The sequence below is a fragment of the Balaenoptera acutorostrata genome, chromosome 2 (assembly GCF_949987535.1).
Source record: "Balaenoptera acutorostrata chromosome 2, mBalAcu1.1, whole genome shotgun sequence".
Lineage (NCBI taxonomy): Eukaryota > Metazoa > Chordata > Mammalia > Artiodactyla > Balaenopteridae > Balaenoptera > Balaenoptera acutorostrata.
Window position 1 is genome coordinate 51,308,514 of NC_080065.1, and position 26,123 is coordinate 51,334,636.

At 37.1% G+C, this 26,123-nt stretch overlaps 1 protein-coding gene across 4 annotated transcripts in view; it reads left to right on the top strand.

Moving 5' to 3' along the window:
• NDUFAF2 (NADH:ubiquinone oxidoreductase complex assembly factor 2) overlaps positions 1–26,123 on the top strand; it is a 185,813-nt gene that overhangs the window by 141,880 nt on the left and 17,810 nt on the right. For all 4 annotated transcript variants that reach the window (XM_057541154.1, XM_007176065.2, XM_007176064.2 and 1 more), the window contains one exon: positions 41–81. In XM_057541154.1, coding sequence (XP_057397137.1) covers positions 41–81 — 41 coding nt within the window. The remainder of the gene's footprint in view (positions 1–40; positions 82–26,123) is intronic.

A 26,123-nucleotide genomic window follows, 5' to 3' on the forward strand; every position in this document is an offset into this window, starting at 1 on the left:
TTATAAAAACCTTACATTTAAATATTATTTTTCTTTCTAGCTTGGATCAGAAAAACAAGAAAGACTCCACCTACTATGGAGGTAAGAATACTCAAGGAAAATATTCAAATATGTGTTTATAATGCTGTGTTTCTCAATTGGGAGTTTGTACTCTCAGGGATACGTGAAGCCTCTAAAACATATGTGATGCCACCTCTCCAAAGCATTAATTTTACCCCATAGAAAATAATGTCAAACATTTTTATAATAAAATAAATGCACAAATTATGGGATGTAACAAAATCCATATAAAATTTTAAATGAAATAATAAAAATTTAAAGCAAAAATAAAAACACTTTAGAGAATGTTTGGACTTACAGCAGCTTGCATCAGGTCATTTCCCTGTCCCCTGGGAGTTCTCTGTTCTGATACAGGTGCTTTGGTGGGAAAGTTTGAGAAACACTAAATCTCTTGGTCCTCTCCAAATCATGCTCTGCTTATTTTGCCCTTAATTTTATATAAAACATAAAATTTTATAATTTTATATAAATTTAACACCATCTAGTATCTGATAAAACTTATTACAATTAGCATGTAATATGTAACACTCGGTAACTAATAGTTGAATTGAATTTTTATTTAAAACTTAAAAACAGGGAATTCCTTGGCAGTCCAGTGGTTAGGACTCCGCGCTTTCACTGCCCAGGTTCAATGCCTGGTTGGGGAACTAAGATCCTGCAAACCACGTGGCGCGGCCAAAAACAAAATAAAATCTTTAGAAACATAGTTAGGGTGGGATGCAGAATAAAAAGCATAGCAATGCTGTGGTATTTGTGTTTTAAAAACATGATTATTTCATAATTTTTATTTTAAAACAATAGCATAAGATGTTCTAAAGTTAGTTTGTAAGAAATAAATGTATTTCATAAAAGGGAAGTTTTCAAATTCATTAATATACTACCTATTCCTTTTTCTCTGCTACTGAGAACTCCTCTTTTCCCTCCCCTATTCCCTCACTACTGCAACCCTGCTGACAATGTAAATGGGCTCCGATACTCAGGCCACACTTTTTAAGAGGTGGGATACTCCAGGGCAGAATTTATGATGACCTATAAATTGGCATACCTATCTTTACTTGTTCCATTCCTCCTGGACTGACCCCATCAATGTGTGTCTGCCTGGGGTCTGAGTGAGCACATCTCTAAGCCTATTTCTAGCTTTGTATGTTGCTTCTACCTTGACCTTGTCCTACTCTTCTCAGACCCTTTTTTCTAATATCAGTGAACCTTGGAATAAAAGCGAAAAAAAGTCAATGTGATCCAATATTCAGAAGTATCCCCTGTGGTTTCCAGTGGTAGGATGGATCAAGGAGTCTTTCTGATTCCCCTTCTCTGGGCCATAATAAGAGCTACTGTTCTCAGAGAAAAAGGTGTTTCTTCTGTCCTCCAGACTTTGAAAGCCTTCTTCCATGGAAACATTGATACTTGCAAAGTGATTAGATGGAGGCAACTGCAATAATCAGGCCTAAGGCACTACTCCTATAAATGTTAGGTAATCCCAGTATCTCAGACAAGATCCAGTCAGAACAGTGAGACCAAGTCATTCCCTCCATGGTGCTCACATTCTTGAATATCGAAAAAGGAGCCCTCTGTTGCCTCTTTTCTAATGTACTGTTAATCACATCGTTCTTTATGCTCTTCTATACCTCCCAACAGACACACACACACACACACACACACACACACAAATGCACACACCCTTTTCTCTCCCTCCTGACCCTTTCCATTGTGTTTCAGGAATTTCCGTTTCTTTATTAGCAAATTACCCTTCACCTTTAATATTGTCCTAGGAGCTTTCTCTACCACAGAGCCTCAAGTAAAATCTATCTGTGTCTAAAAGATAATGAGTCTCTTTTTTCCTTGAGGTGAATTGTGCTCATTTTCCTACAACCCATAGAAAGTGGGTTCGATTGCTCCTACCTTCCCCCAGTCAGTTCCAAAATATTATTCCATTTTGTGAGCCCAGTAGAGTGTGGTACCTTTGCAATCCAAGTAGATTTCTCTCGACCTGTTCATCATTTTTATCTTTGCTAGCCTCTAGGGCACTCTCCCACACTGATGGCAGAGATTAGAACCAGACTTGTGGTTTTTTCCCGTCAGTGTCTTCCCAAGTCTTAGCCATTTACTTCTTTGACTTCATCCACACCAGTATCCCTACTTCAATAAACAACCACTTCCATAGCCACACCTTAGTTCGTGTCATCCCCAAACATCATTCTATCACTAAAACTTATAAACTCTTCAATCCCAGATTTTACATCTATCATGTTAAGAGGGAGGAAAAACCTATTTACTGTAAAAATAAGTCATGTATACAGAAGACCACAAGAATTAAATGTATTGTTTAATAGGTATTTATAAGGCAAATTCCACCCAAGTCAAGAAACAGAACTTTGCCAGCTACTCATGTGCCCGATCTCAATACAACCTCCTTTCTCCCCACAAAAGCAACCCTGAACCTGACTTTTATAGTAATTGTTTACTCGCATGTTTAAATAATCTTCTCAGCCAAATGTACACTATAGTTTAGACTTGCCCATTTTGTAAAAACTTCATATTTGTTTTAAATCTCTTTCAGTTTATATGTTCTTCCTCCATCACTTTTATTTCCTTACAAATTTATCTGTTGAAAAACCCAGCCCATTTGACTTAAAGAGTTTGCCACAGTCTAGATTTTGCTGATCTTATGCTCTCTGTGTAATTCAACATGTTCCCCTGCTCCTCTGTCTTTCTTCCACATTGGCAGCTGGATCCAGAAGCTAGATATTGATGTGTGATCCTTTTGTCAAGAATGTAGAAAATGTTTGGCAAGACTACAGGAGAGCATTATGTCTGGTTGTCCTTCTTTTAGTGATCTTTGTAATTGCTCATGCTTAATACCTATATCAATTCATTGGAAACAACCTCCTATTCTTGCATATCTGTTGAAACTAGTTTGTTTTCAAGATGCTACCAGTAATTTGAGTTCTCTACTTTTTTTCAAATCTCTTAGTGAACTCCCACCCCCAAATAGACTTCCGTCCATATCACCTGTAGACTATGGCTGAAGGTTAGCCAGTAGCAATTAGAATACCATTTACAATAGCATCAGAAAGCATAAAATACCCTGATATAAATTAAGCAAATATATGCAACATGTAGACTTTTTTTAAAAATTAATTAATTTATTTATTTATTTATTTATGTGTGTGTATGTATTTATGTATGTCTGTGTTGGGTCTTCATTGCTGTGCGAGGGCTTTCTCTAGTTGCGGCAAGCAGGGGCTACTCTTTGTTGCGGTGTGCGGGCTTCTCATTGCAGTGACTTCTCTTGTTGCGGAGCACGGGCTCTAAGCGCGCAGGCTTCAGTAGTTGTGACACGTGAGCAGTTGTGGCGCGTGGGCTTAGCTGCTCCGTGGCATGTGGGATCTTCCCGGACCACGGCTTGAACCCGTGTCCCTTCCATTGGCAGGAGGATTCTTAACCACTGCACCACCAGGGAAGTCCCAAGACATGTAGACTTAAAACTATAAAACACTGGTGAGAGAAATTAAAGAAGACCTAAATTAATGGGGAGAAATACCTCTTCATGGATTGGAATATTCAATATTGCTAAGATGTTAGTTCTCCCAATTTATTCACAGCAATAATTCTTTTTTTTTTTTTTCTGGCCTCGCAGCCTGTGGGATCTTAGTTCCCGAACCAGGGATCGAATCTGTGCCCCCTGCGGTGGAAGTGTGGAGACTTAACCACTGGACCATCAGGGAAGTCCCTCACATCAGTGATTCTTATGCTTTGTCATGCACCAGTTACAGGGAGGGCTTGTTAAAACACAGATGGCAAGGCCTTATTCCCAGAGTTTTTGATCCACAAGGTCTGAGGTAAGGCCTGAATATTTGCATTCATAACAAGTTCCCTGGTGATGGTAATGCTGCTGGGCAAGAGCCCTTACTTTGTGAACCACTATCTATAGACTCAATCAAATAAAAATCCAGTTAAAATCCCATTAGACTTGTTTTGGTAGAAATCAACATGCTGATTCTAAAATATATATGGAAATGCAAAGGACCTAGAATAGCTGAAAGCAATCATGAAAAAGGAGACGACAATTAAAGGACTTATGCTGCCTGGTTTTAAGACTTACTCTAAAACTATAATAATTAAGAAAGTGTGGGGACTCTTCTGGCAGTCCAGCACTTAAGACTTCACCTTACAATGCAGGGGGTGCAGGTTCGATCCCCGGTCAGGGAGCTAAGATCCCACATGCCTCGGGACCAAAAAACCAAAAAATAAAATAAAATAAAATAAAACAGAAGAAATATTTTAACAAATTCAATGAAGACTTTAAAAATGGTCCACATCAAAAAAAAATATTAAAAAAAAAAGAGACAATGTGGTACTGGCATAAGGATATATAAACAAATAAATGGAAAAGAATAGAGAGTTTAGAAATAGTATACAGCCAGTTGGTTTTGGCAGTAGCACCAAAGGAACACAATTAGGAATGGAAAGTCTTCATAACAAGTGGTGCTAGAATAACTAAATATCCATATGGAAAAAGCTGAACCTTGATCCCTACCTCACATCATACACAAATATTAATTAAAGATGGATCATAGACTAAACATAAAAGCTAAAACTATAATGCTTCTACAAAAAGACATAGTGGAATATCTTCACAACTTTGGGGTAGACAGGAGACAGAAAGCACTATCCATAAAGGAAAAACATTGGTAAATTGAACCTAATCAAAATTAAGAGAACAAACATATGGACACCAAGGGGGGAAAGAGGAGGTGGGATGAATTGGGAGATTGGGATTGACATATATACACTATTGATACTATGTATAAAGTAGATAACCAGTGAGAACCTACTGTATAGCTCAGGGAACTCGGTCCTATGCGGTGACCTAAATGGGAAGGAAATATAACAAAGAGGGCAGATATATATATCTGATTCACTTTGCTGTACAGTAGAAACCAACACAACATTGTAAAGCAACTATACTCCAATAAAAATTAATTATAAAAACAAACAAACAAAAAACTAATGCTCATCAAAAGAGAACATTAGGAAAGCAACAGACTGGGAGAAAATAATCACAGTACATGTATCTGACAAAGGACTTGTATCCAGACTATATAAAGAACACTTCAACTCAATGATAAAAGACAGAGCTAATAAAAAGGGGTGAAAATCTTGAATTGGCTTTAGTAAGATTCAAGAATGGCCAGTAAGCATATGAAAAGATACTTAACATCACTAGTCACCGTAATGGGATACCACCACACATCTATGAAAATGGCTAAAATTTAGAAGATTGACAATAACCATAACTAGAGCAACCATAAACATTCATTATATAACCATACAGTGCTGATTGGTGTGAAAATGATATAACCATGCTCAAAAGCTGACAGTTTCTTATAAAGTCAAACGTACGCCTACCCTATAACTCAACAGTTTCTCTCCTGGCCACCTTGAAGGCTGAAGGAATCAATTTTTAGGCACACTTCTTGGGAAGCTCTGGCCAAAAGATCTAGTTCCTTGAAATTCCATTTAAGCCTCCTGCCCTGCCCAACTTTCTAGCTTTCCTCCTTATATTTGTTATACCCATCCTACTTTCCAAGGCACTCCTTGCTCTTTCTCAAGTTGAATATCTTCTTTCTCTCCCATCAGCAGGACACTTCTGCTCACGCTTAATTCTGTTTAAAAGGCCCTTTAAAATTCTGTGATACTTTCCTTAACTTTTTTCCCAACTTCTTAACTCATAGAGTTAGTCACTTCTTTCTTGATGTAGCTACACTGCCTTGTGCACTTATATAACCCTTTGAGTTCAGTATTATAATTACTTGTTTTATTTGTCCATCTTGCTGACTATGTTGTGGGCTATATGGCACAGGGATTATGTCTTATTCATTTATATGTCAGACGCACCTAACACAGAACCTGATTCATTATTAGTTAGATAGGCTTTTATTGACAGACTTGAAAATCTCAATGCCATGTAAGTATATTACATGGTTTGTATGACACAGTTTGAATTTCCAGCAACCAACTATAAAATAACCCTGAGAAACTGAACATATTTTGAAATTGAGCATTGCTTTTTTCATGAAAATTCAGTTTTACTGCAGGTTGCCAATATAGTTCAACACCTGTTCATCAGTTCAGTACAAGTTGAATTAACATTTCACAAAATTAATGAAGTAGACTTTTCCTAGTCTTGACTCTATCCCGTTAGAAGCCATATGCAGCAAGTATTCTGAAATATTGCTTCTCCTTTCATCCTGACAAGATAGTAGGAAACAAAGTTTTCTGTTTGAAAAAGTAAATAAATGTATTGCCAAGTATTGACAAAATACATGACTCAGCAACAGGTTTACAGACAGTAGAAGAAAGCCATAATATTAGAGCTCACTCACTTCGTTTTTAATACATATGCTCCATGAAAGAGGAAGAGGAAATTCTAGAAATCAGTAGAGAATGGAGTTGGATGGTGATACTGTAGTCGAAGGAGAGGCTAGGGCAGCTAGGTAGGACCATACTGCACAGCACCTTGTTTACTTGACCATGTTCTCAGATCTGGGCTGGAGGCTCCAAAGACTCATTTTCTGTCCACGTCCAAGGTGATTTGGCTCTAAAAGATATCACGGTGACTAAAACACAAGAGAATTTGAAAGTGTTGCCAGAATTCCAGTATATTAATTTATAGTAAGAAATTAAGTTGGCATAGGAAAAAAACAGTAGGATATCTGGTGAGTGCGGCATTAGGATAAGGGAAGTTACGTAGTAAAATAAATGTTTAATTGCATCCAGCCTAAAATCACCTGTTGTGTCCATCTCACAATAGGGATTGTCTGACTCATAGGAATGGAAATATTTAAATAGAATTGACCACAGTTCCCAATATCTGTCTTTATCCTAGGAATAGCCTTATGATTTGGAATAGAAAAATATTGCCACATGCGTATTAAGATTTTTGCTCTCATGAACAGTGTTTTTATGGATTGCCAGCATTTGTTTCTATGATTATCCTTTTTTCTCTGCTACTCCTTTCTGATTGACCTGTTATTTCTTTTGCTATTACACTAGTTATATTATGGTCAAATGTTGCTGGCCCTGCAGCCCTTCTTTTGTTTTACTCTTTTCATATCTCTGCCCTGGCCCATAATGTGTTGGTCTTGCAGTTTAACTTTCAGAAAAGAATCTTATTTCTGAATTTCTGAAGCCCATTTCATTGTTGTCTCTAAGTGACTGACATTTATTGAGTGAGTTCTCTGTGCCTAGTATTATTAGTTCATTTTATAAGTTACAGAATTGAAATGTCTTAAAATTGACATTTTGCATATATAATCCTATTTTCCTACTGACTTAAATGGGGAGTGTATGTTCTTATGGAAAAATAGACCCCTACCCCAAACCTCACAATCTCACTTTTGGGAATATAGTCGAATTGGATAAGAAAATTATAACATGTTCATACACTGCATTAAAACATCATTCAATAAAAATGAATGAACTAGAGCTGCATGTATCAACATGGATAAATCTCAGAAACATAATATTGAGTAAAAAGAGCAAGTTGCAGAAGATTTCGTACAACATGATACCATTTATATAAAGTTTGAAGGCAGGGAAAGAAAAAGGAATTTCAAGTAAAGTTAGTCAATTAAACACACGAGTTTACTTTCTCTTTTTGAGCCTAATGAAAATGGCAGTAAAGGGGGTCACTTTTAAAAGCATAAGGTCAAAGAAAAATTGAAGAGGCAAATGAAGCAACAATGTTTTGGAAGCTGGAAAGCAGATGAGCAATGTTAACAAATTTAGCAAAACTGAGAAGTACGACCCCTAATCTAGCAGAAGAGAAAGCTTAGAAGAAACCCAGTTTAAACCACAGAACCCCGGAATGCTCAGTAATTGGCAGTGCCAGGAAACTGAAAGTGGAGTTGAGGCTGGTGCTAAAAACAGTAACCTGGTTGAAAATCTATTTAAGAAGCAATTAGATATTAACCAATAAATGTAGAAGAGATAACAGAGTTGGAAAATCACCATTTTTCAGCTGTCATTGTGATAATCGATTCAGGGGAAAATCATTAGTGGATATTAAAACCATTGGATCAAATTTTGTTGGGGAACAGGGTATTTACCTGGTCTCAAGGTACCTCCCTGAAGATTACTTATTAATTACAAAGGGGAAGAAAAAGTAACTTTATAGTGGGCAAATCTGGCCATACCACCATAACCAGCTAGTCAAAAGTGCCAAGTAGAACAGCCTTGATGTCATGTTTGCCTCTTTGTATGATGCACTGAAAGTAAGACATCATTCATGTAGTATTTTTTTTAAATGCACAAACTTAATCTAATCACGAGGAAGTAACCAGAAAACTTCATGAAACGCCAGGCCAGTCATATCAGTGTAATGAACAACAAAGAAAGACTAACCAACCTGACGACCAAATATGACATGTGATCCTGAATTGAGGGAAAACCTTAGCTATAAAGGACAGTATTGGGGTATTTTTAAAAATTTGAACATGAACTATATATTAAATAATAGCATTGTACCAATGTTAAATCTCCTGAAGAAAAAGAAAAGGACATTGTTAAAAGTCCCTTTGTGAAAGTCTGAAAACCAGGCAACTTTTCTACCCGGTTGAAACCTGGAGGTTTATTCATGGCAAAGGGAAAACAGTACAGACTGTTTTCCAGACATATTTGAGGGAAGAGGTACATTTGGAAAAATAGAGGGATTAAATGAACACATATATACTGAACATATCAAGTTGAATTATAGATAAGTATGTGGAAAATGAACAGACTTCATTTGTTATCTCCAAAAAAGTAAACCTTGGGTAGGAGAAGGAAAAATAATTCTAGTATACAGATAACTCGCTTGTTGATAGTGTTTACTCATAATAATATAAATTTGAATATTGATTTACAACTATACTGAGGATATGGGATGGGATAAATCCTCATTTTCAGTAATGAGAAGTTAATATACAATGCTTGAAACTGAATAATAAAGAATGATAATATAAGAATGTTATGGAAGGGTTGGGGCAAAGTCTGTTTGATAGCTGTCAAACACTTTTGTGGCTCCCTGGTTTGGCCTGTACCATACATATCAGCTAAAAGAATATAAAGTAGTTGCTTCTAGGGAAAGGGAAATAATATTTTTCATAATAAGCCTTTTACGATGATGTGTGCTTACAAACTATGTGAATATATAACTTTAATTTAAAGAAAAGAATTTGAAAAAACACATACACAGTGCCGTAGATGAGGGGTAGCCAAGTTTTTCTTTAGAGCACCTGATAGTAAATATTTTGGCCATTGTGAGACAATCTCTGTTGCAACTATTTAACATTGCCGTTTTACTGTGAAAGCACTTATGGACAATATGTAAACCAGTGAGTGTGGCTGTGCCCTATATAACTTTGTGTACAAAACAAGTGGCAGCTGGATCCTAGTTTGCCAACCCCAGCTGTTGATCAGTGGTTTTCAAATTGGGATACCTGTACCCTGGGTACACAGACTTCCTGTGGGATATACAGGTATGAATAGCTTTAAAGCAATTAATTTCCATATTCTCTCTTTCCATATGTAGTCCTTCCTAAAAAAAGATCTGCCTGAGAACTCCTTCTGGTCTGCCAGTTCTCCTTTCTGACTTTTTTCATAATCATCTGTCTTTCAAAACAAAAGCTTACTTCTTGTCCATCCTAGATCTTACTATGGTGCGTTGCCTTGGGGTTTAAAAATCAGGGCAGCAAACAAAGAGACTATCGGAGAGTCTCTCCTGAGAGAGAGTCCCCTGAGAACAAAACAGAGAAAGCTTCAATAAAAATTATTGAAAGGGGCAACACATTATTTCATCCAGGTGACAAACTCATAGTAAGGCTCCATGCTTTATAGTTTCTCTGTCTACCTAGCTAGCTAGCTATCCATTTATCTATCTTAAAATTAAAATTCACAAGTGAGAAAGTTGTCATGGGGACACATAATAACACATTTATTTGAATTTTAAAATTAAGTTAGAATTTTTCTGAGCGTAAGTTGAATTTGGGTGATTGCATTTGACAACGAGGACTGGCTTTGCCAATTAAGTTATATGGTTATATTCTCCGTAAATTGAATAAACTAAACTGCAGCTCCAAGGCTTTGACAAAAACATATTTAAAGCATGCATTTGATATGCAATAAACTGGAAAATACATCCTTTGCCATTATTTAAGTGTCAACTTAAATATGCAAGGCGGTACATAGTTTTTAAAAGTCTTAGGAGATAAGTATGTAGAAAATTTTTAAAAATCACTGCTGTTTCGTTTATTGATATATAAAGATGTAGTGAAAGTATAAAAACATGCATGAATAAGTAGGTATTACCACTGGGGAAGGAGAATGTAGATGGGGGGGTCACAGAGCATTTTATTGGTCACGTCTGTAGTGTTTTTTTTCTTAAGTTGGATGGTGGTCATATCTGTAGTGTTTTCTTTCTTAAGTTGGTCATATTCTTAGTGTTTTATTTCTTAAGTTGGATGGTGGGCACATGAGTGTATATTATATTATTAGCTATATTTATTTATATACATGAAACAGTTCATTTAAAAAGAATACAATGAAACCTCGTAATCATATATTTTAAGAGAACATGTTGGATCCCTGATAGAAAAATAAGATATTCAGAATAAACTGAAAAATGAAATCCTTGAAATTCTGAAATACCAAAAGCACTTAAGGAATTACATAACAACATGAGTAAGAAATAATCAGTGTGGTTTAGGTTTTGGAATTCCTTTTTAAAGACTTAATGCTTATATAGCTTTATTGTTCATTCAGTTATTTATCAAGCATCTAGTATGTGCTTAATAGGTAATATAATTTCTTTGTAGACATATGTTGTACATAACAACTTGTCCTAGATATCTTAACTCTGTTAAATTATGTGGAAACTGCTTTTAGTATCATCTTTTTTCCTCTGTGAAACTGAATTAGTCTGATTCTTTACAGTTGCAAGGAAAAAACATTCACATATTGCCTTCAGAAATTGGATCTTATTGCAAGTTTACACAGGAGCATTATATCTTTGGTGGTACAGTCATTTTGAGATCTTTGGTTTCCAGGATTGGGAAGGATATATCCTGAGCTTGATCAACATACCATTCTTTATTTACCTACTAGCATTTCTGCCTCCCCAAAGGAAAAGTTGTGGTTGAATGGGTTTACCACCGTCCACAATGAAAGGTCCCTGTTGGGCCGAGTTTTATGCCAGCCTGTTGACCTCTTTTATACCTAACTCATTTGTGGCTGCCTTTAAGCAGACGGAGAAGCAGGCTTGTCCCCATTCAGGAGCGCCTGAAGCCCAGAAATTTATATCTGCCAGTGTAATTCTTGGGCACTTTTGTGACTCTCTGGCTTGGCCTATTCACTATGACCTTACTTGATTGTTTTTCCTTTGTTTTATTAAAGAATTAACATAACAATAATATTTAATAGAAATAATAAATTACCCCAAATTCTATGGCTGGCTGCACAATTCTTAACTTTAACAAGTTAACTTACCCATGTATACATTGGCAAATAACTGTAATTTGGGTATGTTTATTGTTTTGTATTCTGATGTTTTCGTTTAACTGTCATGATAAAGGAATTTTAAAAAGCACTTGAAACACAATAGCATAACACATAGATGCTTTTTGTATGTACCTTCTTTGGTATTGACCTCTAGCTTTGTAAAAACTGAGAAAATATGAAATTTGCCATGCTCCTCTAGAAAAATGTGGTAAGAAATGAAAGTGAATCATTTGAGTGTTTTGAGCTCCTCAGAGTCTATACTTGTAACCATAAGCTAGTGAGCCTCCCTATCTATAGGTATTTATTTATTAATTGTGCAAGAAATTTTTACGCTAGTTTATGTTGTAAATCTTTTTGGTTTTCAAAAGACTGATTTTAGGTGGGTCTTACTAAAAAGTAGTATCTCAAGTTTCAAGCATCCCACCTTTCTCGGTCTGAAAGGATTGCTTCTTATATACTTCTGTACAAAGCTGAGGTCTGAGTTTGGCCTTAGTTTTGGCACATATTTTCTTCTATTTTGACCTTTATCTGACTTTTAAAGCAGAATGTAAAAGTTTTTTTTTTAAGTTGTATATAAATAAAGTGCTATTATTCATTATTTTTAGATATACATGTGGTCAGGTTCTTCTGAGATTCATCATAACCTACTGGATGCATATTTTAAAGTGTACAGAATTAGTCCTGAATAGTTAACCTTCTGATTCATACCATCAGTCACTAAGACAAGCCCCATTTAGGTTTTAAAACTGGATTTACATCCAGAGTGAAAAAGGTTAAGGGAGTCAAAATGAGATTAGGAGGTTTTTTTGTTTTTGTTTTTTTGTTTTTTATCCATACTTTTTCTCAGTTATCTCACCAAAACAATTTCTTGTAACTTTCCTCTTATTCATTATTGTGATATTCTTCATAATCTAAATTTTAGAAAAATAAATTGCTGCTGATCACTTTTATCAGATGTAATTTGATAATTTAATTTACTCCCTGAAGAGCAAAGGGTGTGGGTGCCACAGTTAGCACCCCAACTTTTAAGACTCCCACCTAAGGAATGGGCCCCCCAAACACATAGCTCTTAAAGCCAATGGAGCTTGTATCCATGAGACCCACAAGACTATAGCAAACAAAGAAGCAGTCGTTAATGGACCAGAGTACTCACCACAGCTGTGCAGAGAGAGCAGGTAGAAATGCCCATTTCCCTGAAAGGGCCCCATCTGCATACTTTGAAAGCTGCTGCCTGTGGGTCAGTCTTCTAATGTAGCACACTGTCTAAGGGATGGCTGCAATCCTCCCTGGACACCAGGGAAACCAGCAGACACCTCCCCACCTTCTCCCTCTAGACCACTCCAAGTTGCTGGTATCTCCCTGCCCAAAGCTTGTACATGCATCTGGTGCCCCAGCTTTTGCATCAGCTGCCCAAAGGGACAGGTCACTGGATCACCTGGCTCAATAGACACTGGGGCTTGCATTTATGAGCCCCACAGGACTATAGCAAACAAAGAAGCAGCTCTTAATGGGCAGAGGAGCACCCTTCTCTCCCCACCCCACCTCCCACAGCTATATACCTGGGCCCAGCACAGAGGAAACAGGCAAAAACACCCAACTCCCAGTTTCTCCCTGGAAGAAGCTTAACTACATACTTTTGAAGCTGCTGCCGGAGGGTTCAGCTTCCAGTCATCCTCCATCTAGGTGCTCAGTACAATTCTGCCTTTTGGGACATTGATGGGTCTTGACACACCCTCAAATACTGGGAGCCAGTAAGATTAAAGAAGGTGGCTTGGACAATCAGAGCTTTGAGAGACAACCAGGAGCTCAGGCTGTGCTGATTGATGAGGTTCATCTTATACATGAGACCACTGTGTCAAGACCAGGAGAGGTGGCTGTCTTATCTAATAAGCAGACACCAACATAGAGATTCAAGGAAAATGAAGAAACAGAGGAATATGTTCCAGCCAAAAGAACAAGGTAAGTAACCAGGAACAGATCTTAATGAGATGCAGATAAGTGATTTACCTGATAGAGAGTTCAAAATAACAGTTATAAAGATGCTCACCAAAGTCAGGAGAGCAGTGCATAAACAAAGTGAGAATTTCAACAAAGAGACAGAAAATATAAACAAGTACTAAACAGAAATCAAAAAGCTGAAGAATACAATAATTGAACTGAAAAATTCAATAGAAGTGTTTAACAGCAGACCAGATCAAGTGGAAGAAAGGATCAGTGAACTTGAATACAGGGCAGTGGAATTCTTTCAGTCAGAGGAGCAAAAAGAAAATAGAATGAAAAAAAGTGAAGTGAATTTAAGGGACTTGTGGGACACCATGATGAAGACCAGTATACACATTATAGGCATCCCAGAAGGAGAAGAGAGAAAGGGGCAGAAAGCTTATTTAAAGAAATAATGGCTGAAAAGTCCCTAACCTGGGGAAAGAAACAAATCCAGATCCAGGAAGCCCTGAGATTTCCAAAGAGAAGGAATCCAAAGAGACCCACACCAAGACACATTATAATTAAATTGTCAAAAGTTAAAGACAGGGCTTCCCTGGTGGCGCAGTGGTTGAGAATCTGCCTGCTAATGCAGGGGACACGGGTTCGAGCCCTGGTCTGGGAAGATCCCACATGCCGCGGAGCAGCTGGGCCCGTGAGCCACAATTGCTGAGCCTGCGCGTCTGGAGCCTGTGCCCCGCGACGGGAGGGGCCGCGATAGAGAAAGGCCCGCGCACCGCGATGAAGGGCGGTCCCCGCACCGCGATGAAGAGTGGCCCCCGCTTGCCGCAACTGGAGAAAGCCCTCGCACGAACCGAAGACCCAACACAGCCAAAAATAAATAAATAAATAAATAAATAAGAAAATCCTTTAAAAAAAAAAAAAAAAAGTTAAAGACAAGGAGAGGATCTTGAAAGCAACAAGGGAAAAGCAACTTGTTACATGTAAGGGAACCCCCATAAGGCTATGAGAAATTTTGTGGGCTAGAATGGATTGTCATGATGTGTTCAAAGTGCTGTAAGAAAAAAATTGCCAAGAACTCTACCCAGCAAAGTTGTCCTTCAGAATTAAAGGAGAGATAATGGATTTTCCAGACAAACAAAAGCTGAAGGAATTTATCACCACTCTGTGGGCCTTAAAAGAAATGTTAAAGGTAGTTCTTCAAGCTGAAATGAAAAGATATTAATTAGTAACAGGAAAACATAAAAATATAAAACCACTGGTAAAAGTAAATACATAGTTAAAATCAGAGTACCCTAATGTTGTAATAGTAGTGTGTAAGTCACTTGTAACTCTAGTGTGAAGATTAAAAGACAAAAATATTAAAAATAACAATGGCTACAATAATTTGTTAATGGTTACCCAATGTAAAAATGTAAATTGTGATATCAAAAACAAAATGTTGAGAAGGAATATAAAAATGTGGAGCTTTTTTTATATGTGTGAAGTTGTCAACTTAAAACAGACTGTCATAAATATGTTATATGTAAGTATAAAATATAAGATGTTTTATGGTCACCACAGAGCAAAACCTATGATAGATATACGAAAGATCAAGGGAGAGGAATCAAAGCATAACACTACAGAAAATTCATCAGAATACAAAGGAGGATAGCAAGAGAAAAACAAAGGAATTACAAAACAACCTGAAAATGGTGAACAAAATAGCAACAGTAAGTTCATAATTATCAATAATTACTTTAAATGTAAACAGACTAAATTCTCCAATCAAAAGACATATGGTAGAGTGGCTGCCATATGGTATGAACTGCCATACGACCCAGCAGTCCCACTTGTGGGTATCTATCCAAAGGAAATGAAAACCTTATCTCAAAGGGATATTTGTAGTTACGTGTTCATTGCATCATTATTCACAATAGCCACTTAGGGAACAACCTAAGTGTCCATCAGTGGGTGAGTGGATCAAGAAAATATGGTATATATACACAATGGAATATTATTCAGCCATGAGAAAGAAGTAAATCCTGTCATTTGCAACAAAATATATGAACCTTCAGGATATTATGCTAAGTAAAATAAGCCAGACAGAGAAAGACAAATGCTGCATAGTATAACTTATATGTGAAATATTTTTTAAAAAAAAGAAAGGAAAGAAAAGAAAAGTCAAACTCGTAGAAACAGAGAAAATTGGTTGCCAGGGCCTAAGGGATGTGAGAAATAGGGTGAGGCGGGTAAAAAAATACCAACTTTCAAGTGTAAGATGAATAAGCTCTGAGGATTTAATGTGTAACACGGTGACTATAGTTTATTCACTGTATTTTGTATAATAGAACTATGCTAAGAAAGTAGAACTTAAATGTTCTCACAAAAAGAAAAAAGTTAAATATTTGGGGTGGTGGATGTGTTCATTAGCTCAGTTGGGGGAATCTTCTCACAATATATATGCATATCAAATCATGTTGTACACCTTAAATATGTTACAATTTACATTTGTCAGTTATACCTCAATAAAGCTGAAAATATTTTAATTTAACAAATGCAAGGAATCTAAATAACTAACAACAAATAAATCAATTGAATATTTTTTAAAAAGCTTGTTGCTTGTTGTATATTAGCTATGAGAGTTTATATATTTAAAATTTAGAAGTGACTAGTTTCATTTGTTATGGGCCAGTTCTTCTCCTTTTGATCTTAGATAGCCTTAAAGCCTGGCTACAATGATAATAAATAACCAACACATTATAAAACAGTATTACAAATCAATGCATTTTGCACTAAGTGTGCCCCAAATCCTGTGCCTCTAATCATATCATTAGCTTAGAAATTTGATTATACTAAAAGCAAAAATACAGTAGTACTAAAAGAAAGTTCCATTTCTGATGGAAGAGTAGAAGTGCTTTTTACTTAAAATAAATGCCACAAATTTAGGTATTTGCTTAATTTAATTTCTTTTATATTAAAAAATGTTTTTCTTTTATTTGTATTTACTTTTATTGCATTAAAAATTGCTTTTTATCTTGAAAGTATGAAGTTCTTGATATGCAGTAATAAGGTTTAAATGTTTTCTAAATTGCACAATTGATGAAATGTTAAAGAGGAAAATAAAGTTTTTTGTCCTGTCTTCTTTTAAAGTATTTCTAGTTCTATAATTATTTCTTTTGACAGTCTCTCTTCTTAAGACAGGGAAGAGGTATAATTTACTGAGGACTAATAAGCATAAGGGTTCAGTAATTGTCTCCCCCACAAAATCAGACTGATTGCATTATCTGTGGTCACCAAATTACATGACAGTTTATCATAAAAACATTTCCTTTCATATGTGTTTGTTGAAAATAACCTCACTAATAAGATTTTCTATTGAATTATTTCCAAATTTTTATCACCAGATGGATATTTTTGCCAAGAAATTTACATTGCATAGTAATTTAAATGGAATAGTTATAAAAAGTCATGGCATATTATCACACTAGAGTAATACTTGTTAACAAAATTCATTTGTGTATTGGAAAATGCGTGTAGTAAGTACAATGATATATTCAGTGAAAGTTAATATATTATGTAATCAACAAAATATCACAGTTGCCTCTCAATTTAAGAAACAAAAGTAAATGATAATCATAGAATGTAAATACTATTAACCTATACTATGAAAATAGAACTCAGCTTTTAAATTTGTATTAGACTTTTGAATCCTAATATACAGGTATTCTTGAAAAACTCCTAGATAGGAACTTTACTAATTCCTGCCACAATTAAAAGATATTTTAGTCTAAAAGGAAAGAAACATTCTTAAGAATTATCATAAAAAATATCCATCTGGGCTTCCCTGGTGGCGCAGTGGTTGAGAGTCTGCCTGCCAATGCAGGGGACACGGGTTTGAGCCCTGGTCTGGGAAGATCCCACATGCCGCAGAGCAACTGGGCCCGTGAGCCACAACTGCTGAGCCTGCGCGTCTGGAACCTGTGCTCCACAACAAGAGAGGCCGCGACAGTGAGAGGCCCGCGCACCGCGATGAAGAGTGGCCCCCACTCGCCGCAACTAGAGAAAGCCCTCGCACAGAAACGAAGACCCAACAAGCCAAAAGTAATAAATAAATAAATAAATATTTTTAAAAAATCCATCTAACCTGAGTATCATAGAGTTTTTTCTTTCCAGAATGAAAGGGTCCAACCCTCATATCTTTGAAGTGAACTCTTTTGTCTAGCAAGTGGCAAAACATCCTACCCTAAGCTTCAGTCTGTGTCCTTATGAACTGATACTGTTCAAAGAATTGACTGTCACTGTTGCTGAAACTTGTGCCTAAATACCTGAAAGAAACTAAGTTTACAAGTTCCTAACTTTTGGAGTGCTCTGGCATCACAACACTTCTCCTTTTTGTAATATGGTGTGTATTCATTTTTGAAAGTGAACTCTAGTGATAGATTTTGAAACCATCAAAAATTCTTCAAATACGGGATGTGGATGCACTCTTGACTGTCATAAAAACAATATTGCAAGTCCTTGAATCAGAAGAATTTCCTCAAAGATCACATATAACTTGCCTGACTCAGTAGCTACAGTTGCCATACTATTCCAGTGTTAATAGAACTTATACTCTAGTGGGGGAAACAGACTTGTAGCAAATACCAAAAATGGACCATTACAGATTGTAAATAGAGCTCTGAGGAAAAAAGCAAAGGTTCTAAGAATACAGGGACAGCTTTCTTTAAATGAGATGTTTAGGGAAGCTACTCTGTGGAGGTTATATTTAGGCTGAGACCTGAAGGATAAAAAAGAACAAGCGAGACAAAGAGTGAGTGGCATGACAGCTAGGCCAGATACTATAATGACAAATTTGACAGCATAAGAAATTTTTACCTTTTCATTAAAAAATCCTAGACAAGGTTAGAGGCAAACCAAAGATAGGGTGGGGGTAGCTTTTAATCACAGTACAGATAAGGACTTTTTTTTTTTTTTTTGTATTGACAGATTTGTGAGAAAACAGGTATTCTCATTCACTGTAGGTACAGATGTAAGTTGATGTTGACTCTTTAGAAATCAGTTTCCCAAATAAAGTTGGCCCTCCATATCCATGGGTTTTGCATCCATGGATTCAACCAACCATGATCTGCTGTTGGTTGAATTCACGGATGTGAAACCCTTGGATACGGAAGGCCAACTGTAAGAGACTTGAGCATCTGAGATTTTGGTGTCTGCAGGGATCCTGGAACCAAACCTCCCCAGACATCGAGGGACAACTATATATGGGAACCTTTTGATGTAGTAGTTTTGGTGTGAGAAGGTATCCTGAGGAATGATTGAAAAGTGTGTAAAATTTTATACAAGAATGTTGTTTGTAGTATTGTAAAATGTGAAGCATCCTAAACATCAGTCTATAGGGGATTGAATGAATAAATTATGTTATCTCTGTACAATGGAATACAAGCTACTATGCAGCCATTAAGAAGGATAATGTACACAGCAGAGGGAACTATCAACAAAAGGAAAAAGCAACCCACTGAGTGGGAGAAGATATTTGCAAATGATATGTCTGATAAGGGGTTAATATTTAAAATATATAAAGAACTCAGACAACTCAATATCTCCCCCCAAAAAATGGATTAAAAAATGAGCAGAGGACCTGAATAGGCATTTCCCAAAGAAGAGATACAGATGGCCAACTGGCACATGAAAAGGTACTCAACATCACTAGTCATCAAGGAAATGCAAATAATGCAAATCAAAACCACAAGATATCACCACACACCTGTCAGAATGGCAGTTATCAAAAAGACAACAAATAAGAAGTATTGGCGGGGATGTGGAGAAAGGGGAAGCCTTATGCACTGTTGGTGGGAATGTAAATTGGTGCAGCCACTATGGATAACAATATAGAGGCTCCTCAAAAAATTAAAAATAGAAGTACCATATGATCCAGCAGTTCCACTGCTTGTTATTTATTTGAATAAAACCAAAGCACTAATTCAAAAAGATATATGCGCCCCAGTGTTCATTGCAGCCAAGATAGTGAAATAAGTCAGACAGAGAAAGGCAAATACTGTACGTTTTCACTTATATTGCGGAATCTAAAAGATAAAACAAATGGACGAATATAACAAAATAGAAACAGACTCAAAGATACAGAGAACAAACTAGTGGTTACCAGAGGGGAGAGAAGTAGGGGTAGAAGCAAGATACATGAAGTGGATTAAGAGCTACAAAGTACTAGGTATAAAATAAATAAGGGGCTTCCCTGGTGGCACAGTGGTTAAGAATCGCCTGCCAATGCAGGGGACAGGGGTTCGAGCCCTGGTCTGGGAAGATCCCACATGCCGCAGAGCACCTAAGCCCGTGCACCACAACTACTGAGCCTGTGCTCTAGAGCCTGCAAGCCACAACTACTAAGCCTGTGTGCCACAACTACTGAAGCCCACGCACCTAAAGCCCGTGTTCTGCAACAAGAGAAGCCACCACAATGAGAAGCCCAAGCACAGCAACGAAGAGAAAGCCCCCACTCGCCTCAGCTAGAGGAAGCCCGTGTGTGGCAAAGAAGACCCAGTGCAGCCAAAAATAAATAAAATAAAATAAATTTAAAATATATATATATACCCCGGGATAATACACGGCACGCCTCAGGCTGGTGCAATGTCACGCTGGCCTCTGCCGCCTCAGGCTCGCCCCACACTCTGTACCCCTCCCTCCCACCGGCCTGAGTGAGCCAGAGCCCCCAAATAAGCTGCTCCTTTAACCCCGTCCTGTCTAAGCGAAGAACAGAAGCCCTCAGGCGACCTACACGCAGAGGTGGGGCCAAATAGAAGCTGAACCCCAGGAGCTGTGCGAACAAAGAAGAGAAAGGGAACTCTCTCCCAGCAGCCTCGGGAGCAGTGGATTAAATCTCCACAATCAACTTGATGTACCCTGCATCTGTGGAATAACTGAATAGACAATGAATCATCCCAAATTGAGGAGGTGGACTTTGGGAGCAAAAATGTATATATTTTTTTCCTTTTTCTCTTTTTGTAAGTGTGTATGTGTATGCTTCTCTGTGTGATTTTGTCTGTATAGCTTTGCTTTTACCATTTGTCCTAGGGTTCTGTCTGTCTTTTTTTTTTTTTTTTTAAGTATAGTTTTTAGCACTTGTTATCATTGGTGGATTTGTTTTTTGGTTTGGTAGCTCTCTTCTTTCTTTTTTTTTTATTTTTTATTACTTAAAAAAATTTTTTTAATAATATATTTTTTTATTTTAATAACTTTATTTTATTTTACTTTATTTTATTTTATTTTATTTTATTTTATTTTATCTTCTTCTTTCATTCTTTCTTTCTTTTCTCCCTTTTATTCTGAGCCGTGTGGCTGACAGGCTTTTGGTGCTCCAGCCAGGCATCAGGGCTGTGCCTCTGAGGTGGGAAAGCCAAGTTCAGGACACTGGTTCACAAGAGACCTCCCAGCTCCACGTAATATCAAAGGGCAAAAATCTCCCAGAGATCTTCATCTCAGCTCAAAGACCAGCAAGCTCCAGTGCTGGACACCCTATGCCAAACAACTAGCAAGACAGGAACACAACACCATCCATTAGCAGAGAGGCTGCCTAAAATCATAATAAGGTCACAGACACCCCAAAACACACCACCAGACGTGGACCTGCCCACCAGAAAGACAAGATTCAGCCTCATCCACCAGAACACAGGCACTAGTCCCCTCCACCAGGAAGCCTACACAATCCACTGAACCAACTTTAGCCACTGGGGACAGACACCAAAAACAACGGGAACTACGAACCTGCAGCCTGCAAAAAGGAGACCCCAAACACAGTAAGTTAAGCAAAATGAGAAGACAGAGAAGCACACAGCAGATGAAGGAGCAAGGTAAACAATGCCCACAAGACCAAACAAATGAAGAGGAAATAGGCAGTCTACCTGAAAAGAATTCAGAATAATGATAGTAAAGATGATCCAAAATCTTGAAAATAGAATGGAGAAAATACAAGAAACGTTTAACAAGGACCTAGAAGAACTAAAGAGCAAACAAACAGTGATGAACAACACAATAAATGAAATTAAAAATTCTCTAGAAGGGATCAATAGCAGAGTAACAGGCAGAAGAACGGATAAGTGACCTGGAAGATAAAGTAGTGGAAATAACTACTGCAGAGTAGAATAAAGAAAAAAGAATGAAAAGAATTGAGGACAGTCTCAGAGACCTCCGAGACAACATTAAATGCACCAACATTCGAATTATAGGGGCTCCAGAAGAAGAAGAGAAGAAGAAAGGGACTGACAAACTATTTGAAAAGATTATAGTTGAAAACATCCCTAATATGGGAAAGGAAATAGTTAATCAAGTCCAGGAAGCACAGAGAGTCCCATACAGGATAAATCCAAGGAGAAACACGCCAAGACACATATTAATCAAACTATCAAAAATTAAATACAAAGAAAAAATATTAAAAGCAGCAAGGGAAAAACAACAAATAACACACAAGGGGATCCCCATAAGGTTAACAGCTGATCTTTCAGCAGAAACTCTGCAAGCCAGAAGGGAATGGCAGGACATATTTAAAGTGATGAAGGAGAAAAACCTACAACCAAAATTACTCTACCCAGCAAGGATCTCATTCAGATTTGATGGAGAAATTAAAACCTTTACAGACAAGCAAAAGCTAAGTGAATTCAGCACTACCAAACCAGCTTTACAACAAATGCTAAAGGAACTTCTCTAGGTAGGAAACACAAGAGAAGGAAAAGACCTACAATAACAAACCCAAAACATTTAAGAAAATGGTAATAGGAACATACATATTGATAATTACCTTAAATGTAAATGGATTAAATGCTCCGACCAAAAGACATAGACTGGCTGAATGGATACAAAAACAAGACCCATATATATGCTGTCTACAAGAGACCCACCTCAGACCTGGGGACACGTACAGACTGAAAGTGAGGGGATGGAAAGAGATATTCCATGCAAATGGAAATCAAAGGAAAGCTGGAGGGCTTCCCTGGTGGCGCAGTGGTTGAGAGTCTGCCTGCCAGTGCAGGGGACACGGGTTCAAGCCCTGGTCTGGGAGGATCCCACGTGCCGCGGAGCGACTGGGCCCGTGAGCCACAATTGCTGAGCCTGCGCGTCTGGAGCCTGTGCTCCGCAACAAGGGAGGCCGCTACAGTGAGAGGCCCGCGCACCGCGATGAAGAGTGGCCCCCACTTGCCGCAACTGGAGAAAGCCCTCGCGCAGAGACGAGGACCCAACACAGCCATAAATGAATGAATAAATAAATAAATAAATAAAAATTAAAAAAAAAAAGTAGTCAACCTTTAAAAAAAAAAAAAAGAAAGCTGGAAAAGCAATTCTCATATCAGACAAAATAGACTTTAAAACAAAGACTATTACAAGAGACAAAGAAGGACACTACATACTGATCAAGGGATCAATCCAAGAAGAAGATATAACTATTGTAAATATTTATGCACCCAACATAGAAGCACCTCAAAACATAAGGCAAATACTAACAGCCATAAAAGGGGAAATCGACAGTAACACAATCATAGTAGGAGACTTTAACACCCCACTTTCACCAATGGACAGATCATCCAAAATGAAAATAAATAAGGAAACACAAGCTTTAAATGATACATTAAACAAGATGGACTTAATTGATATTTATAGGACATTCCATCCAAAAACAACAGAATACACATTCTTCTCAAGTCCTCATGGAACATTCTCCAGGGTAGATCATATCTTGGGTCACAAATCAAGCCTTGATAAATTTGAGAAAATTGAAATCGTATCAAGTATCTTTTCCGACCACAATGCTATGAGACTAGATATCAATTACAGGAAAAAAAATCTGTAAAAAATACAAACACATGGAGGCTAAACAATACACTACTTAATAACCAAGAGATCACTGAAGAAATCAAAGAGGAAATCAAAAAATAGCTAGACACAAATGACAATGAAAACATGATGATCCAAAACCTATGGGATGCAGGAAAAGCAGTTCTAAGAGGGAAGTTTATAGCAATACAATTCTACCTCAAGAAACAAGAAACATCTCAAATAAACAACCTAACCTTACACCTAAAGCAATTAGAGAAAGAAGAACAAAAAAACCCCAAAGTTAGCAGAAGGAAAGAAAGCATAAAGATCAGATCAGAAATAAATGAAAAAGAAATGAAGGAAACAATAGCAAAGATCAGTAAAACTAAAAGCTGGTTCTTTGAGAAGATAAACAAAATTGAAAAACCATTAGCCAGATTCATAAAGAAAAAAAGGGAGAAGACTCAACTCGATAGAATTATAAATAAAAAAGGAGAAGTAACAACTGACACTGCAGAAATACAAAGGATCATGAGAGATTACTACAAGCAACTATATGCCAATAAAATGGACAACCTGGAAGAATGGACAAATTCTTAGAAAAGCACAACCTTCCGAGACTGAACCAGGAAGAAACAGAAAATATAAACAGGCGAATCACAAGCACTGAAATTGCTTGTGCAGAAAAGGGAACCCTCTTGCACTGTTGGTGGGAATGTAAATTGAAATGTAAATCGGATCATACAGACACGATGGAGAACAGTATGGAGGTTCCTTAAAAAACTAAAAATAGCACTACCATATGACCCAGCAATCCCACTACTGGGCATATACCCTGAGAAAACCATAATTCAAAAAGAGTCATGTACCAAAATGTTCATTGCAGCTCTGTTTACAATAGCCATGACATGGAAGCAACCTAAGTGTCCATCAATAGATGAATGGATAAAGAAGATGTAGCACATGTATACAATGGAATATTACTCAACCATAAGAAGAAACGAAATTGAGTTATTTGTAGTGAGGTGGATGGATCTAGAGTCTGTCATACAGAGTGAAGTAAGTCAGAAAGAGAAAAACAAATACCATATGCTAACACATATATATGGAATGTAAAAAAAAAAAAAAAAAGATCATGAAGAACCTAGGGGCAGGAAGGGAATGAAGACACTGACCTACTAGAGAATGGACTTGAGGGTACAGGGAGGGGGAAGGGTAAGCTGGGACAAAGTGAGAGAGTGGCATGGACATATATACACTACCAAACGTAAAATAGATAGCTAGTGGGAAGCAGCCGCATAACACAGGGAGATCAGCTCGGTGCTTTGTGACCACCTAGAGGGGCGGGATAGGGAGGGTGGGAAGGAGGGAGACGCAAGAGGGAAGAGATATGGGGACGTATGTATATGTGTAACTGATTCACTTTGTTAGAAACTAACACACCATTGTAAAGCAATTATACTCCAATACAGATGTTTAAAAAATAAATAAATAAATAATATATATAATATATTTAAAAAACACATATAAGAACACTCTTTTTAAAAAAATAATAAATAAGTACAAGGATGTAATGCACATCACAGGGAATATACTCAATGTTTTATAAGAACTTTGAGTACATAATTATAAAAATATCAAATCACTATATTATACACCTGAAACTAATATAATATTGTCAGTCACCTATACTTTAACTTAAAAAAGTAAAAAATAGCAAAGAATAAGTAGTAAAGTATACATTAATTTCAAAAAGATAATATACATCTATGTATTGACACCAAAAGATATCTGGAAAATATTAAGTGAAAAATCAGTTTATGAAACAGCATGCACATCTTATTTATAATTATAAATATACAGTTGTAAATGAGATATATTCATATTATAAATGTATGTGTATTATAGCACAAAGTATATAATTATATACTCCAGACTTTTCAACAGTGAATATGAAATTGTAAGTGATTTACACTTTGACTTCATAGATTTTTGTTTAAATTTCAGTGTTTGTTTCAGGATTTATTATTATAGAAAAAAAGTGATTTTGAGGGGAAAAAAGAACATTCAAAAGGAGCTAAAGAAAGATTTGTTTACTCCTTTGCTAGTTTACTATTTCAAGTTTCCTGTTTCTTAGTAAACCCAAAGGGCAGGCTGATTAAATGAGAAGGATATGGCAATAGCAGGCAGTTACCAGTTAGCTTATATTTGCTAGTTTATCATTTCTCTCTTCGTACTAGAATTTAAGCCTCACGAGAGCAAGAACTGCCTCGTGTCCCCTGCTGTATCTCGTGGATCTAGAACAGTGCCTAGCTCAGAGTAGGAGCTCAATCATATCAAATGAGTATGTAAATGAAAGTGAAAGAGAGGTTCCAGCTGAGGTCTCTTGGTGAGTGTCTTAGGAAGCCCCTTGCTTCTCTGCCCTTGATTTCCTTTTGCCTTTGTTCTTATTTCTCAGTGACCATTTGGCTGCCCTCCCCCCAGTTCCCATAAGAATTCTCACCCCACCTTGTTTCTTCATTTTCCTGTCTCCATTAGGCTGGGACACTCCTGAGCCTTTCTTTTTCTCCTGGCACCAAACCTAAAGGAAGCCTGTCTCCTCAGCTACCACTGATGCCCAGTTGAATTTACACCTGCTTGCTCACCTGATTGCCTGACCTTTAGAAATCACTCTACAATCCTAATTAATATTCTAGCCTTTTCATTTCTCTCTTAGGAGAAAAAATGTTTCTGTGGTTCCTTCCTTTTATCGTCTCTCCTTCCCACCATGTCATTTTGGTTGG